At 39.5% G+C, this 16459-nt stretch overlaps 1 protein-coding gene and 1 long non-coding RNA gene across 7 annotated transcripts in view; one reads left to right on the forward strand and one right to left on the reverse strand.

Annotated features, from left to right (window-relative positions):
• LOC113463534 overlaps nucleotides 1-16459 on the forward strand; it is a 39372-nt gene continuing 22913 nt past the window's right edge. Inside the window, exons 1-3 of one of the 2 annotated variants that reach the window (XR_003387893.2) lie at nucleotides 1-495; nucleotides 585-678; nucleotides 10099-10222. This is a non-coding gene — a long non-coding RNA (uncharacterized LOC113463534). Of the gene's footprint in view, nucleotides 496-584; nucleotides 679-10098; nucleotides 10505-16459 lie in introns of those variants that run through there. The other variant, XR_005507786.1, reaches the window with a different exon arrangement.
• Nucleotides 9427-16459, reverse strand: part of LOC103719124 (MADS-box protein EJ2-like) — a 47498-nt gene continuing 40465 nt past the window's right edge. For 2 of the 5 annotated variants that reach the window (XM_008808204.3, XM_008808208.4), the window contains 3 exons: nucleotides 11304-11345; nucleotides 9863-9901; nucleotides 9427-9775 (listed from right to left, as the gene is read on the reverse strand). In XM_008808204.3, the coding sequence (XP_008806426.1) occupies nucleotides 9641-9775; nucleotides 9863-9901; nucleotides 11304-11345 (216 nt within the window). In that variant the 3' untranslated portion in view covers nucleotides 9427-9640. Of the gene's footprint in view, nucleotides 9794-9862; nucleotides 9902-10949; nucleotides 11184-11303; nucleotides 11346-16459 lie in introns of those variants that run through there. The other 3 variants (XM_026809264.2, XM_008808205.3, XM_008808207.3) reach the window with 3 other exon arrangements.

Here is a 16459-nt window from a genome sequence, read left to right on the forward strand (position 1 = left end):
AGAATATTTTTGCAGGGTCAAAAAAAACCTCAAAAACTCTTCCAAACGGGGCGACGTTTGCGTGTTCATCGCCAACCAGAACTCTCTTTGGGTCCACGTCAAGCCACGGTGGCATTATTCGGCCCCGCCGTCCTCTCGTCTGACGCATTGAAACGGAACCGTCTCCGCGAAGCCCTATAAAAAAAGGGGAGGGGCACAAGCGGACGGGATGACCCGAGGGCGGCTTCCTCCGCCGTGGCCGTACCACCGGTCACCGACGGTCCTTCTCCGGCGCCGGCTTCCTCCGCCTCCGCCTCCGCGACACCCATCTCCTCCTCTCTTTCTCTTCCTCCGCCAGCCCCTGTTAAACTTCTTCTCACGTGTATCCGTGGCCCAGAACGCCAGCATGGAATGTTAAGGGGGATCGACGGAGAGCCTATAGAGATGCAGAGAGTGAATATAAATGGAGAACAAATGCTCACGAGAAACCGAGAATAGATCGAGTGTAATGCTTCAGTAAGTCTATCTATCTCTCTCTCTCTCTTGGGATAGCATATATAAAACTATTGGAGGTAGGTATATTTATTTTGTTCACTTTGAATCAGGTACTCAAAGCCTGCATTTCTTGCTGCTAAAACACAATTGATGTTCTCCAGCCATCCAGCTGAAAGCTCGTTCGCTATACCGTGCTACTAACTGGTACGCACCTATCATTTTATGGACAAAATGTATAATTTAGCTCCCAAAAAATACTGCAACTTTCCATACATGGCAAAAAAGGGTTCGTGTTTCTATCTTTTTATTTTTGGGTCACGAAAAATGGTTTCTATTTATTTCGTTACGTTTTGGAGCAGGCATAAGGATAATCATTTTTTTTTATTTTGTTGGTGTTTTGCATCTGGGAGAAGTGTATACCTTTTTCTTAAATCTTTCCATTTTGGGAACCTTTACACGGCAGAGACCCTTTTTCTGGACCCTAATGCCGTGCTGACCACCACCTGCTCGATGCTTGTGCTGCCCGTGATCCATTGCTCTCGGGACTATAAATATTTCGACTTTGGAGAACTTCCCGTAAGGTGTAAAAAAAGATAAACACAGCTGGGTTTGGATCGGATCACGATGGCCCCGACCCAACTCAGTGTTTTAGCATGTCATGCAATATCCAATTACATACATCATTACATCATGGGAAATTGAAATCAAGCTTACAATCCGATCGGAATAAATAAAGATTTTCTTTAACCTGCTCAATTTAAATCTCTTTTAAAAAAATAGAAGAAAATAGAGGATGGACAATAATCTCACAGATCTAAGACACCTTCTGCAGGTCAGTGGAATCAAACAATTTATTCAGATTCAGGTTGGGTTGGATCGAGTCGTTGAGTAAATGATCTAAAAAATCCAAAAAACAACGGATCGGGTTGGGCTGGATTGGAATTCAGTAGAACCCAAACCCAACCCAGAAAATAGAATAGGTCTAATTTTAGAACCCATATTAACTTTACGGATCCTTTAAAACGGATCACATCGAGTCTAACCCATCCTAACTTTACGGATCCTTTAAAACAGATCACATCGAGTCTAAATGGGTTGGGTTAGGCCGGGTCGCAAGTCAACCCGACCTATTTGTAGTCGTAAACATAGGTATGCTGGAGGGAACGAAACTTAGGGCAGGCATGAAAGAATATATAAACAAATCTAAGATCTTTGCACCTAAGAGTTTATAAAATCTAAGAAATGGTATTATATAATTTTTTATGCTATGCAAAGCTAGGAAACTATATACTGGTATTGATGGATACCATATTTTGAAAACAATATATCAATTTACCTAGAGGTGTGTATTGGCTTATTAGATGACTAATTTGTTGGTGTGTATCATCTGGCCATGCAATGTGTATTGATAAAAAGCATATTCTGAAAATTGTATATCGATTTACCTAAAGGTGTGTATTGGATAACTATTGGGTATATATCAAATAAGCTTATAGAATGTATAGTATCTATCACAAGCTATATAGTATATACTAGTAAACATTATGTTCAGAAAATTATGTACCAATTTACTTAGAGATGTGTATTAGATTCTAGATAACTAATTTATTAAGTGTGTGTCATCTGACCGTATATTGTGTATTGTTGAACATTATATTTTAGAAAGTGTATATCGATTTACCTAGATATGTTTATTGACTTGCTAGATGATTAATTTACTTAGTACGTATTACTTAGCCATGTAGTATGTACTGGTACAAAATATATTTTATAAACGAGGAAGAAAGAGAATGCCATACACGATTTTATTTTTTTAATTTTTTTTTTCAAATCATGGGATTGAATACTCTATTGCTAGAAGGAGTCTCTGACTTTTGGATTGCTTCTTTAAGACGGGCACTAGAGGAAACATGGCAAAATTGGAAGCTGACTTCATATTTTTTTCTATGGTTTCTGCCCCATATGATTTTTGTTCTGCTGGAGGACTCTTCGAGCTTTAGCTCGAATTTATGCAAGATTTCAACTTGAACTCAGATTATGTTGAGAGGATCTAACCCAAGTTCGGATTATATATAGAAAATTGAGCCAGCTCGAGCTTGGCTCGCTTGTGCTCGGCTTTGTTGCAGCCATCGATCCTGATCTCATCATCAGCTTTGTTATCAAATTAGCTACCATGTCAATCTTGCCCCTCGCCCTCCTGCATCGATCTCAACCTCACCTTCACTGTAGTCGATCTTGACCTCAACCTTGGTGGCAATGGTGGATTGTGGCTGGATGTGCTCAAAGGCACCAGAAAGAGTAGCTGCTATCATTATTGGTGAGAAAAGACAACGATATGGTTTGAATTAACTATCCTGAAAATTTCTCCTGACAGCTTTGCGTACCAACCAGACAATAATATGTGTCTAGTAAAATCAACGGCCAATTAAATCTCCAAACAATCAGCATGATTGGTTACAACTCGGCGTGATCTCGACGAACCAAAAAAAGAGTATCATAACCAACTAGATTGGCAAATAAGGAAAAGGCCTAATCATGATGCACTTGAAAAGAAATATCCTAACCATCTCAATCAGCAGATATGGAAAGAGCTAAGTACTCATTGTGAATGGCGCGATTCAAATTGCTCCGATTCGTGCTCTCTCCTTTATAAACACCAAGCACGAGGATCCCTAGGTATGATGAGAAATCTGCATACCATACTCTTATACTTCTACCTCTCTTTTATTTTTTCTATTTTCTTTTGAAATTCTGTTTGGCTTAAGCATCTGAAGGTCCCCAGCGGGACACATTCTGGCAACCCCTTGATCATTTTATATGGTCGTAGATTAGCTCCAGTGCCATACGACGTTCCTACAGTTCAACTACATAGAGTAGATCGTCCATCAGCTCGTCCATCTGTCAGGTCAGATTTTGAGCGACAACATGTTGGCGCTACATGAGGGTCCTCTTCTTTTGAGGTTTTTTAGAGATCCAAGTGAGATGAAGTCCAAACAAAACAATCACCATTCCATCAACCAACCCCAGCAAGAGTCTGACGACTTTAGGCCTAGCCCTTGACGATCTCCGACTGTGCCATTGGCTCGCAAAGTAGCAATGCCCAAGTAGTTTAATTTGCTCGTCTAATAAATGCAGACTCTGACGGAGGTAGTTCAAGGTATGCAACACTCGAACCAACAAACTATTGCCGTGCCACCAGACCGCTAAGACGACCCAGTCCAACATACTGATCTCTATCGTAAGAATTTCAGCCGACATCGAGAAGATGGTCTTCCTGGCACTCATTCCGAAATAGGCTCCGACTCAAGAGATTCGGAATTCCTCTAGTCAACCTCAATCGAATGATCGTAGAGATGAACAACAAATTCAAAGCTCCGAGAGGAAGGCAACCCGACTACAGAGAAGATCTATAGATTAGAGCCGACCCATCATTCTCCAAGGCAATCATGGAAAAATCATTGTTGACGACATTCAAGATACCCAGTTTGAGAGGAGCCGGAGGCAGAAGGACACTGCTAGTCTATTCGTGGTAAAGCAGAGGAAAGATGAGTTCCTCAAGAGCTATATCAATCATTTCAATATGGAGATGCTGGAGATTCAAGACTTAGATGAGAAGACCACATTGTCAGTAGCAAGGAGCAGATTGATATCTTTCGATTTCTACTTATTCTTGGAGAAGAGGATTCCGAAAGACCTAGACGAGTTGTTGTCCTGAGACAAGAAATGCATCAAGGCCGAAGAGGCCATGGTAGTTCGGAGGGAGGAAAATAAAGGCGAAAGGGCAATAGAAGGGGATTTAAAAGAAAGACAAGAACCAAGAAAGAGGCTCAGACATGATGGGGATAGCCATCGGCAATCGAGGATCCCACCATTGAGGTTTCAGAGGTATATTCCCCTCAACACGCTTAAGGCCTAGATCTTGATGGAAATAGAACGAGAGTATTTACAGTGACCAAAAACGATGGAGCTCCCTTCATCTATCAGGAATTCCAAGAAATATTGTTGGTTCCATAAGGATCATCGCTATGATACTAAAGTGCACATTCAACTGAAGGACGAGATCGAGGCTCTCATTTATCGAGGACATCTTGGTCGGTGTATAGACAACCGATGCCAAGAAGAGGGAGCGCAGTGGGACAAGCGCTCAACCAAAAAGCTAGAACACTACTGATCCATGGTGGGGGTCATTAATTCTATCTCAAGTGGACTTATAGCAGAAGGATCGAGTTTAATGGCTCGAAAGGCTAACGCTCGAGCAACTCAAGTAGGAGATTCAACCCCAAAGAGACCAAAATTTCAGAAAGTCATATCTTTCTCGGGCGCCGACCTGGAGGGGGTGCAAACCCCCTATGATGATGCAGTTGTAAACTTTCTTACTGTAGCAAATTTTGATGTAAGAAGAGTTTTAGTGGATTATGGAATCTCTGCAAATATCTTGTTCTATGATGCATTCCAGAAAATGAACTTACCAATAGATCGTCTAAGAATGATTGACTCTTCTTTGATTAGTTTTTCTAGAGATCTTGCACATGTGGAAGGAGTAATCACCTTCTAGTCATAGCTAGCTCAGAATGCCGATAGGCGATTGTGATACTAGACTTCTTGGTCGTCATGGTCCCTTTAGCATACAACGCCATTCTTGGTTGGCCTAAATTAATTCAATGCGAGGGGTGGTATCCACCTATCATCTAATGATGAGATTTTCCACCAATAATGGGGTTGGAGAAGTTAGACGCAACCACAAGATAGCTCGGCAATGCTATGTGGCTATCCTTAGAAGAAACACCATGCTCCTAAAAATGCTGCTTGTTGAAGGTTTGGATGTCTGACATGAACGAAAGAAATTGTGCGGGGAATTAGCTAAGGAATTCATCTCCATCCTGCTTTTTGATAAGGGAGACAGTCGGGCAGTCCAGATTGACTCATTGCTTGATGATGAAATGAAGAACCGACTCATCTAGTTCCTTCGCTTTAACACCAACAAGCTCGCCTGGTTAACCATTGAAATGTCAGATGTATATCCTTCTGTTGTGATGCACAAGTTGAATGTAGATTCCAAGCATCAGTCAGTATGGCAGAAAAAGAGGAGCTTCGCCCTTGAGCAACAACAAGCTATCGATGAAGAGGTTGATATGTGCGTGGAGGCCTAGATCCATAAAGTCAACTACTCAGATTGGATAGCCAATGTGGTTCTCGTCAAAATGGCTAATAGGCATTGGAGAGCATGTATCGACTTCACCGACCTTAACAAGACCTGCCCGAAAGATATCTCTCCACTCTTGAAGATCGATTAACTTGTTGATGCCACCTCAGGCCACCAGCTTCTCAGGTTCATGGATGCATTCTCAGGACATAATCAAATTAGAATGTACCCCATGAATGAGGAGAAAATGACGTTCATCACTGACAAGGGGTTATATTGCTACTACACGATGCCATCTAGACTGAAGAATATCGGAGCTACATATCGACGACTGCCAATCGTGTCTTCAAGGATTAGATCAACTGGAGTATAGAAATATATGTGGATGACATGCTCATGAAGAGCTAGAAGGCTGAACATGACATCACCGATCTACACGAAACCTTCTTGACCCTAAGAAAATATAATATGAAGCTCAATCCGAGCAAGTGTACATTTGGAGTCAATTCGGAAAAGTTCCTGGGTTTCATGGTGACCCAATGAGAAATTGAAGCCAACATAGAGAAGATCCAAGCAGTATTAGCGATGACTATTCCAAAGATAGTAAAAGAGGTCCAACAGCTTGCTGGTCGGATAACTGCTCTTCGTTGATTTATCTCTAGGTTGGTGAAAAGGTGACTCCCCTTCTTCAAAATCCTACAGAATATCAGAAACTTTGAATGGATGGAGGAATGCTAATCAGTGTTCAATCAACTAAAGCAGTACTTCAAATCTCTACCACTTCTTACTAAACTTTTTGTATCTTTACATGGTCATCTCTCCCTTAGCAATTTGCTCGGTTCTTGTCAGAGAATAGAATAGAAGTCAAAGATTTATTTACTATATGAGCAAACTCCTTCGTGATTTTGAGGTAAAGTACCTAAGAATGGAGAAAATAGGCTATTCCCCGATTATTTCAGCTTGGAGACTGTGGCTATACCTTCAAGCTTATACCATCAAAGTGATGCCTGGTCAACCGTAGATGCAGGTACTATAGAAGTCAAAAACTTCTGGCTGCTTAGTCAAGTAAGCTGTTGAGCTTGGAGAGTTCGATATAAATTATCGGCCCAGATCTGCCATTAAGGTACATGCACTTGCCAACTTCATTTCCGAGTGTACTGTGTTGGAAGAAGCTAAGCCCAAGAATTGAATAGAAGCTAAAGTTGAGCCTGAGCTACACAAATCCATGACTCTCCATGGTAGATCGGCATTCCATCTTCTACCATAACAGATCGATCAATGCCCTCCTTATCTCTAGATCTTTAGTGAGATCCACAATCATTGGGCAAGATTTTGGCGTCAACACTATCATTAAATTGCTTACACACAAAAGAGTCATGTAATTTGGAGACTACTAGCTTATGCATTACATAGTAAAAAAATATGTATCATCTTGTGTTATTTAAACTATTTAATTTTTTTCCTATTGTCGTATATGCTAAAAATATCTAGATCACATTGTTTTTGATATGTGAATAGTTTATAGGTAGCAGATTATATGCAACGGCTCGAATCAATCTAATTCTGATCGAATCTAAGTGAAGATCTACTCAATCAAATCCTAGTCCATCTCTCTCTCTCTTGTAATTATACACACACATATACATAGATAGATACATACATACTTACATATATGTATGTATGTATGTATAGGTATATATATGTAATTGGCTCATGAGCCAAAACTTGGCAGGCTAAAAAGTCCAGTTTGATCAACTCATTCACTGAATGAACGAGTTGAGCTTAAGCTAAATATTGAGGCATCAATAACTTATTTCTGTAGCAGCTGATACACCTCGGAACCGACCACAACTGATGTGGCAATTGACCAATTAGAGCTTGCTATGAAGACCCCAATCAACCAATCCAAGTCTACCATGTGGCCAATCTAGAGGCATGTGGAGAGTCTTTCAAATTTCAAATTCTCTCCCCAATTGGCAACATCTTGACCATGAGTGAAATGCGCGAGCGAAAATGCCCACGTATGACCTTTGGGACATGTGATGGGCTACCAAAGACAGTCAATCTGCATGCCTGAATTCCTTATCGATGGGCACTAACCTTTGCCTATACAAACCATCCCCAAGGGACCCTTTAGGTAAGTTCTTTCAAGACCTCTTATGCTTTTGTGCTGTTACTCTACCGCTCTCACAACACCTCCACTATTCTTTGTGAGTCATTTGACTTAGGCATTGGAGGGTCGCCAACCGAACATGCTTCGGTAAGAGGATTTCTTCGTCTTTGTTGTTTCAATTCAAATCCAATGTTGGAGTGCAGGTCCGAGCACGGTTTTCTCTTCGCGACACTATCTCGAGCGCGACTAGCGATGGAGCCATCGCCACCCGAGTACAGCAACCACCACCTTGCAACCTTGGAGGCATATAGTGACCTTCGGCTGATCTCTACGATATAAATGACCAATCATCCGAGCCCTCCAACAACTTAGCCAGCTCGGCATCTTGATCGAGCTGATTTCTAGCAGCAACAATAGCTTTAACCCAAGGTGAGGCCAAGTCGAAGCTTTGAACGATAACACAACATCGGCATTCTAGATCCCTGCTCTTTTGCTTGAAAGCGAGAGGATGTATCGCTACCTCGCGTACCTTCTTCTATATATTATTACACTGTATCGTATCTAGCACAATCATCCACCGGTGGATGGGAGACGATATATGTGCTGCACAGATTGATGCAAGGCTGGCAATAGATATAGTTGAAATGGACCTGCAGTTCATACAAAAACCGGAGAGGATGAGGACAACTATTTTTAGTCTAAAACGTGTTAAGGATGGGCAGGTCCAATCCAAAGTGAGTACTTTCAAAAAAAAATTGGCAAGCTTTAAGAATGTTCTAATTCTTGCCTCAACCAATTTGGAACTGTATTTACCTCCAAAACTACCTTGAGCTTAAAAATCAAAACTAACCTGCAGCCACTTTCATGTAATTGATTGTTAATATGTAATATATAATTTTAAATTAATAGCATGAAGTGACTAATTTATGATGTCTGTAGGTTATAATTGTTGTTTTCCATACAAAACATGTTTAGGTGTTCATTTGGTTGAAAATAATCTAACATGAAAAAATAAATTTTATATTACATTATCATATTTGGTATGAAAGGAGAATAGGAGAGATGATAAAATAAATAATAAATCTTATACTTATTTTATCAAAAAAAAGGTAAAATAAATGCCACCAGAAGGATGATATTTTTTTCTGCACCACACTATTGAGTAGAAATAATCTGAAATTGTTATTGCTTTATAGAAATGTCCCAATTTTTTTGTGTTGAAACCTACAACTGTTCCTTTTTAATAGTCCATAGCCAACAAATAGAATAAACTTTTTTAAAAAAATAAAATATATTATTATTTAAATTATTTATTTAAAATTATTATTGAAAATATAGTAATATTTTCATTTAAGATTATCTCCAACCTAAGAAGATAATTTTTCTTTCTGATGTCATTTTCTACAGTAATTTTTCTACCTATCAAATATGATAAAAATTTATTTCCTCCTATAATTATTTTTCTAAATAAATAATTTTCAGAAATTGTCTTATTACCTCGTAATCTGACATACCCCAACCAAATGTATCGGAAGATACAACTAAATTACCCGATCCCTTTAACCAAAAACAACTTACATTTTGGTTACTTTTTAACCTGGTTTAATCCCAAATCGAACTAAATCAGAAAAAACTGATCTGACCTGACAGATTGGAAATGGATAGCTAAAAAATGATCCCCATCCAACGCATCTTAAGGCATAAAAGTCGTCCAAATGGTGGTATAAATGGTTGCGGTCTAACTGCAATCAACAGCTCAGCACATCATATGTTTATTGGTATTATCATACATATGTAAAATAACAGTGAAATACATGAGATTACATGGTCCCTGTCCCACTCTATTTTTCTTGAGACTTTGGACCCACACTATCTTAATTAAGACCCTTCCAACTGCCTGCTTATTCTTCCTAGGAAAATAATAATAAGCAACGTGGTGCATGGCACTTGGCAGGTTGCACCCCTGGCTCTTCGTGTATCCCCTGGGACAAAGCGCCCTCGCTATTGTTGCTAACATCCTTGTTGTGCTCCACTGCAGCTCCATTCTGCTCCATCACGATAACCTGACATTAGAGAGCAACAAGTTGCCGCGCGCGCGCGCGCGAGAGAGCTATGATAAAAATTTTTCTTACGGATTCTATAAACCCTTTCTCCTCAAGCAATGCCTTCCTCTGCTTTAGGTGAAAACAGAAAAAAGAGACAGATGATAAGGAAAGAGAATATATGAAATTAATGGTTCAGTGATTATGGTTTTCTCCTTTTCTTTTTATTTGATGTGGCTTTAGTTGAACTTCACTTGTCTTCTTTTTTGTTGGAAGTAAATATTGCACTTCACTTGTCAGGTGTTATTTTTGCATGGTTTAATCAGGTTTCTGAGCCAGCATATGTGACACCCAGAAAAGCAGAAATGAAGCAACAATCCGATACCATTGATGCTTCAAACGCCCAGCCGGAAGTCACAGTTTGTTTGCTAATTGCTACCTGTATTGCTGGTATGCAACCATCCCTTCATGTGCTGCTAATTGCTACGTTTTTGTTTTATATTATTCCGTTTTACAACCATATGATTATATGAATCCTGTCAATATGGTATTGGATAATTAATGGCACTGAAAGTTTTCTTCCAACTGCGTGAAGGGAAATGTCATAGCAGTTGAACCAGCACAACCTCTGTACATGCACCCAACTCTTTCCCAAGCTTGTAAATCTTGTATTTAGCAATACTATCTTGGGTGAAATATCGGTGCGCATAAAGTTTTGTTTTTAAGAATTTGTCAAATATAAATTATATAGGTGTCAAGGAATGTCCGGATATCCCCATAAAAATTCAGTCAGGGAGATGCACTCCAAGGCTGCAAAGATGCCGACTTGCTTATCCATGCAATATCCTCCCACATGGCAGGGAGGGCCTAGAGGTGACAGGATGAGGGAGGATGAAGCTGGTGGGGTCAGGAAACTCTGTTCCCCTAATCTCAAGATTTTCGGGATACTGGAAATTACCGATCAAAAGATTCAGTATCTTGAAAATCTTGACTTTGCCAGATTGGCATCTCCTCCAGTTTCATCCACTTCTCGCTCCGTACCCTATACTCCTCTGTCATTCCCCACCGTGCAAGATATTAAATGGATCTGGTGTCTGAACATCCAGACATGCCTGTGGAGGGGTATGCTGATTGATGTATAATTTGAAGCACTAAAGAAAGATACTAAGAAGCACCAAACAGAAACACCAATAAGAGATGTCCTTGAGGTTGGGGTGAAGGGGAAGGGGGAGAAGGACATCCTTGTGTCAGTGTACGGGATAGAGTGGGACTTAAAAAACATGTCAGTAGGTGATTGAATTCATACAAATGCTAGCTTTATGCAGATGCCAGCAAATAAAAAAGTACAAAAATGTATGGACAATCTATATCCTTAATGCTTTTTCACATTCATTGTAGGCATTTAAGTCTCCTGCATGCAGTAATAAGAAATACCAGGGGTTTGAAGCAATTAATACCTTACAAAAGCTTCGATATAACCATGGCCACAAGCCATTAGGAAATAAATCATGAATAGAAACGAAAAATATACCTGATCTTGGAGCTTATTGATTGTATCCATCAGCAACTTTGTCTGCATGAATAAAAGCTTGTGTGAGTTTTCTTTTTTTTTGGGGGTGGAGGGGGGGGGGGGGGGGGGGGGGGGGCGGTGGAGGTGGGGTCCCAACACTGAGCTGCATAGTGTTAGGTATAATAAGTTGGTTATATGCAATTTAGTGCAGGTCTCTAACATGACCTAAATAGATGAAGTAGAGCATCTGGCCAGAATCATTTTATATGTCTCGAGATATCTAGGATTGTAATTTGTGTAGTTTGGGGAGTGTCAGACAGATGCTTAATTCATCGAGTATAACATGGTAATGTACTAAATCTTATCGAGTATAAACATCAAAGATCACTTAATTCAGCAAAACCAATAAGACAAATACACAAGACTATAAAATTAATTACATTACTTATTCAATACCCTAAAAATTATAAATTTAAGAACACATCTAAGCAAGAAAAATCAAATCATGTCATTTTTAAAAAAACTAATTGCAATTTCTAAGCATGCCCCCATGTGGGACTTCTTAAGTAAGATGAGCAAGGAAGGGAATTATCTAATCTAAAGCCAAGCCAGAACTAGCCATTGGATTTGAATGCCCATATGAGATGATAAGCCGATCTTATTCGACCCATCTAAGCACATTTTATTTAATTTTAATAACCTAACCAAGCAAGAAAATATCACCTAAATAAAAAATCAATTTATTTCAATATTATATTTTCATATTTCATTTATTTTCGGTAAAGTTCGCTATCTTGATATCGGACCCCATACCGGTACCATCCTGGAATAATGCCAGAACAACCGGTACAAGGTTGGTCTAGCATATCGACGCTCAGTATGTCCCTCTGTACTGCGTATCGAATCGGTACCAGTATAGTATGGTATTGGCCGTTACGCACTAATACAGACTGGTACGACATACCATGATTTCCAATTAAAGAGAAAAATTCTAAGCAAGAAAAGAAGAATCATATCAAATAAAGTATTGAACATAAAAGGGGAGATTTGGCTAATTTTGGTTGAAACCAGCCAAAACAGGTTGAAACTGTTTGGAACCAAAAATTTTGGTCAGTTTCAAATTAGTCTCTGCTGAAACCAATATGTTTTGGCTAAATGGATCAATTCCAGTCAAAACTTGACAACATGCTCCTGACCTGATCCTGGATCAGATCTTCTGTTGTATGTCGTTGGAATTTTAATTCCAAATCAAGACTAAACACATCTTGCAGGTCACTAACTGATGATTAATAAGCAAGAGTTAAATAAATGGTGATCTAGAAGCAATATAAAGATATTAGAAATTGATTCAGAAACTAACCTTATATGACAAAAATTTCCCTTCAAGCAAGTAGTTTTCTATAGATAATGTTTCCTCTAGACTGTTGCCTCATGGATATGCCTAGAATCAGGGTAGGCCGAACCGGACCGACCACCCAGTTCGGCCCGGTACCGAGCCGGCCTGGTGGAAAACCGGGCCGTTTGCCTATTGGAATTGGTTTCGGCCTCGAATCGGCCAGCACGGGTTCTGACCGGAATCGGCCTGGAACCAACAGGAACCGTTCGGAACCGGCCGGTTCCATTCGAACTTAGTGTGACCGAGTCAACCAGGTTTAGAACCAGACCCCCTCCCTCTCTGCTTCTTTTGTTAAAAACAAGTGTTGGGAAGGCTTCGGCCTTCCCAACACTTTATTTTGGAAGTTCCACTGGCTCCCCCTTGCCTCCAATTTGCGAAATCACACCGATTCAACGCGATTGAAAGAAGATCCAAGCCTAAATAAAGTGTGCTTCCTCTTTTCTATTTCATTTTTTTTTTGCTTGAAAAAGTAGCTCGAAATTTGCAAAATAAAAAAAGATCATGTCAAAATATTTGATTTAGCCTTGATTTTATTAGATGTTGTAGATCTATGGATGATCTACACGATGACAAAAATATTTTAATTTGAGTTATATATAATTTTTAAAAAATAAAAAAATATAGGGGCACAAAATACAAAAAAAAACTGTAAAATCAACTATATTTAGGGGCATGCAAGCTACTCTCTAGCAAAATTTAGGGTCCATTTATTTAAATTTTGATGCGATCACGCACACAGAGGCCTAGGCCTAAATTTGAAAAAAATTGAGAAATAAGTAGCCTTTAATGCATGCCAACTAACCTAGAAAAATATATGAAGCATCCATTATTGGGTTCAACATGAATCTGAGCTAAAATTAATTTTTCTAAAATATTTATATTTAAAAATTATTTTTAAATAAAAAATAATTAAATATATATCATTAACACTAAAAATTATGAAAAATTGGTAGTACATATTACATAATTTAGAAGTGATTTCTGAAGTAGAAAACATATTTTTTTTGAATTTATGATATTTAAACCTATTTTTAAATTTAAAAATTATTAAAAATATATAAATAAATAAAAATATGAAATATTCGTATTATGTATTAGATAAATTAGATATATGTTGTGAGGTAAAAAAATTATCTTCATCATAACAAAATTTTGCTATTTTTAAATAATTGATAAACATCTGTACTTGATAAACCTACAAGAATGGAACCATTAAGAAAAAAAGAGGAGCCAAAGCGTGACATTAGTTGGGATCATGGATAAATATTTTCGGGTTAGTATCATTGGAAGTGCAACTGGTGCAACACAGTTCAAGAAAGAAGGGGTAACTACGTTGAAGCAATACTTAGCTGGTGGTTACCCCAACGTATCTGTGCCGAAAATGTCTATAGGAGGTTTGTCAGCTGATGAAGAAGCACTTTGCTGATTTTTAAGTAACGAAGGAAGGTATCCAAGAAGGCGATGGAGGTGGATCATCGAGCGGCAGAGCCATCTTCTTATCACTCTAGGAAGTCAGAGAAGGCATCTGCTCTAAATGATGAGGCACGAATCCAAGCTGCCATATAGGTGAGCTTGAATGATCAGTGGCAGCAAGATGAGGTGGTCAGGCATAGAGCTCGATTTGGGCCCTCATACTAAGAGTCGAGCTCTGATTCTGCGAGTAGCAGGGAGATCCAAAGTTCAGAAGGATCTCAGTCAGGGAGGTCATCAGTAGAGGCAGTGGCCGTATTGTATCTATGTTGGAGGCTTTTGGTAGCAAAAAAAATCATCTAGAAAGATTCCACCAGAAGCAACAATCCATGATTTAGATTCATATGCCTACCCCAGCAGAGATTCGAAGTAGCAGAGGGTTGACACAATGCTGAAGAAGAATAAGAAGGATATGTGGCGAGCTATTGGATCATGCTTCCACTTCAGTCATATCCTAGTGAATGTGGCAGACAATACGTACTATAGGTCTGCCATTTTCTTCATATAGATTGTCGGTCCCGATATAAATCCTCCAGGCCCGAAGGACATCTACAGTGAATTTCTTGACAATAATAAGCTAGAGAAATGGATTGCCTCATAAAAAACAAGTGGCCCACATATGGACTACGGTGATGTGATGGTTGGATCGGTCTTATCAGGCAGAGCATTATCAACTTTTTGACATATTATGATATGAAGACTTTCTTCCACAAGTTAGTTGATGCTTCTGATCGGATGTACGACACCACCTATATCCTCAAATTGATGGAGGTGATTGATCAGGTAGGAGAGGAGAATATCGTGCAGGTCATTATTGATAATGGGTCATAATATAAGGCCGTTAGAAAGATCTTGATGGAGCGGCGGCCACATATTTTCTGAACTCTATGTGCTTCATATTGTATCGACCTCATATTGATGGACATTGCGAAGATTCATAGGGTGCAGCAGACAGTGGAGACAACCCAAACCACCACCAAACATTTATAACCATACATGAGTACTTTCACTGATGAGGAGAAATGCAGGGAGAATGATCTTGAGCCAAAGAGTCACACGGTTTGCAGCCAACTACATTGCATTTGATAGCATTCTTGAGAAGCAGCCCAACGTCAGATGCATGTCAGTCCCGAGTGGCAGAAAAGTAGATATGCGAGGGCCGACATTGAAGAGAGCATTATCGAGGACTTGGTGACGAGGCAGACGTGCTGGCAGCGGGCCACTACGATAGTGTAGGCTATCATACCATTATAAAGTGCTTTGAGCCATGGACAACGAGAGATACCCCCAGATGGCTTCTTGTATCACATGATGGAGAGGACAAAGATTCAGATCAAGAAGAAAGATCCGACGTACGCCCAGGAGTACATCGACATTATTGAGTGGCGGTAGAACTACCAGATGAGTAGGAACTTGCATCTAGCAGGTAAGCAGGAATATTGAAAATTAAACTACTACTGTACTTGTACAATTTTACCAAGACGATAACGAACTCTATTTGCAGCATTCTACTTGAACCCTCAGTTACAGTACACTGTAGCTGGAATCGATATGAACTTCTGGCCGTCCTGCGTAATGTGATTTACAAAATAGAGCCTGATCCAGAAGTCGCGGCCTTATATCTAAAAGAGATAAGTTAGCTTAAGTGACATGTATAAGTTAACTGGAATCTTTTATTATTAATATATTACAATATAATTCTTTTTCAAAGACCAAAATATTTAGAAAGGGCATTGACAACTTTGGATCTTTGCAGCTATCATAAATAAAAGAAGTATGAATTCAGATATATTACACATCAGGATGACATTTATCTGGCATTAGATGGTTACTAATATGATACTATTTCATATATAATTTGTTTCAATATTTTTGCAGTTGAATGGTAGATTCATTTTGGTTTGTCCGCAAAAAATCTTAAGCAGCTAGCTATCCAGATCCTCTCAGACGGTCTCCTTGAGTGGCTATGAGCGCAACTGGTCCACCTTCGCTCTCATCCACAGCAAGCAAAAAAACGGTTTGATACAGAAGCGCCTCAACAACCTGTATATGTTCACTATAATCTGAAATTGAGGCTAAAGTGCATTCAGAAGAAAGTGGAGTTAAAGTACACATATCCAATCTATGGTGTTTTTGTTGATGATGAGCAAGGTTCGCTGTACCGGTCGGTACCAGTCGGTACCGAGCGTACCGTACCCGTACCGATGGGTACCGGTATCGGTACACCAATGTCGGTACGGTCGGTATCGAGCGTACGGTACCGTACCGACACTCGGTACGCCTATACTAGTGCGGCACCGGTACGGGGTTC

This window comes from Phoenix dactylifera, unplaced genomic scaffold (assembly GCF_009389715.1).
Source record: "Phoenix dactylifera cultivar Barhee BC4 unplaced genomic scaffold, palm_55x_up_171113_PBpolish2nd_filt_p 000277F, whole genome shotgun sequence".
NCBI classification, from domain to species: domain Eukaryota; kingdom Viridiplantae; phylum Streptophyta; class Magnoliopsida; order Arecales; family Arecaceae; genus Phoenix; species Phoenix dactylifera.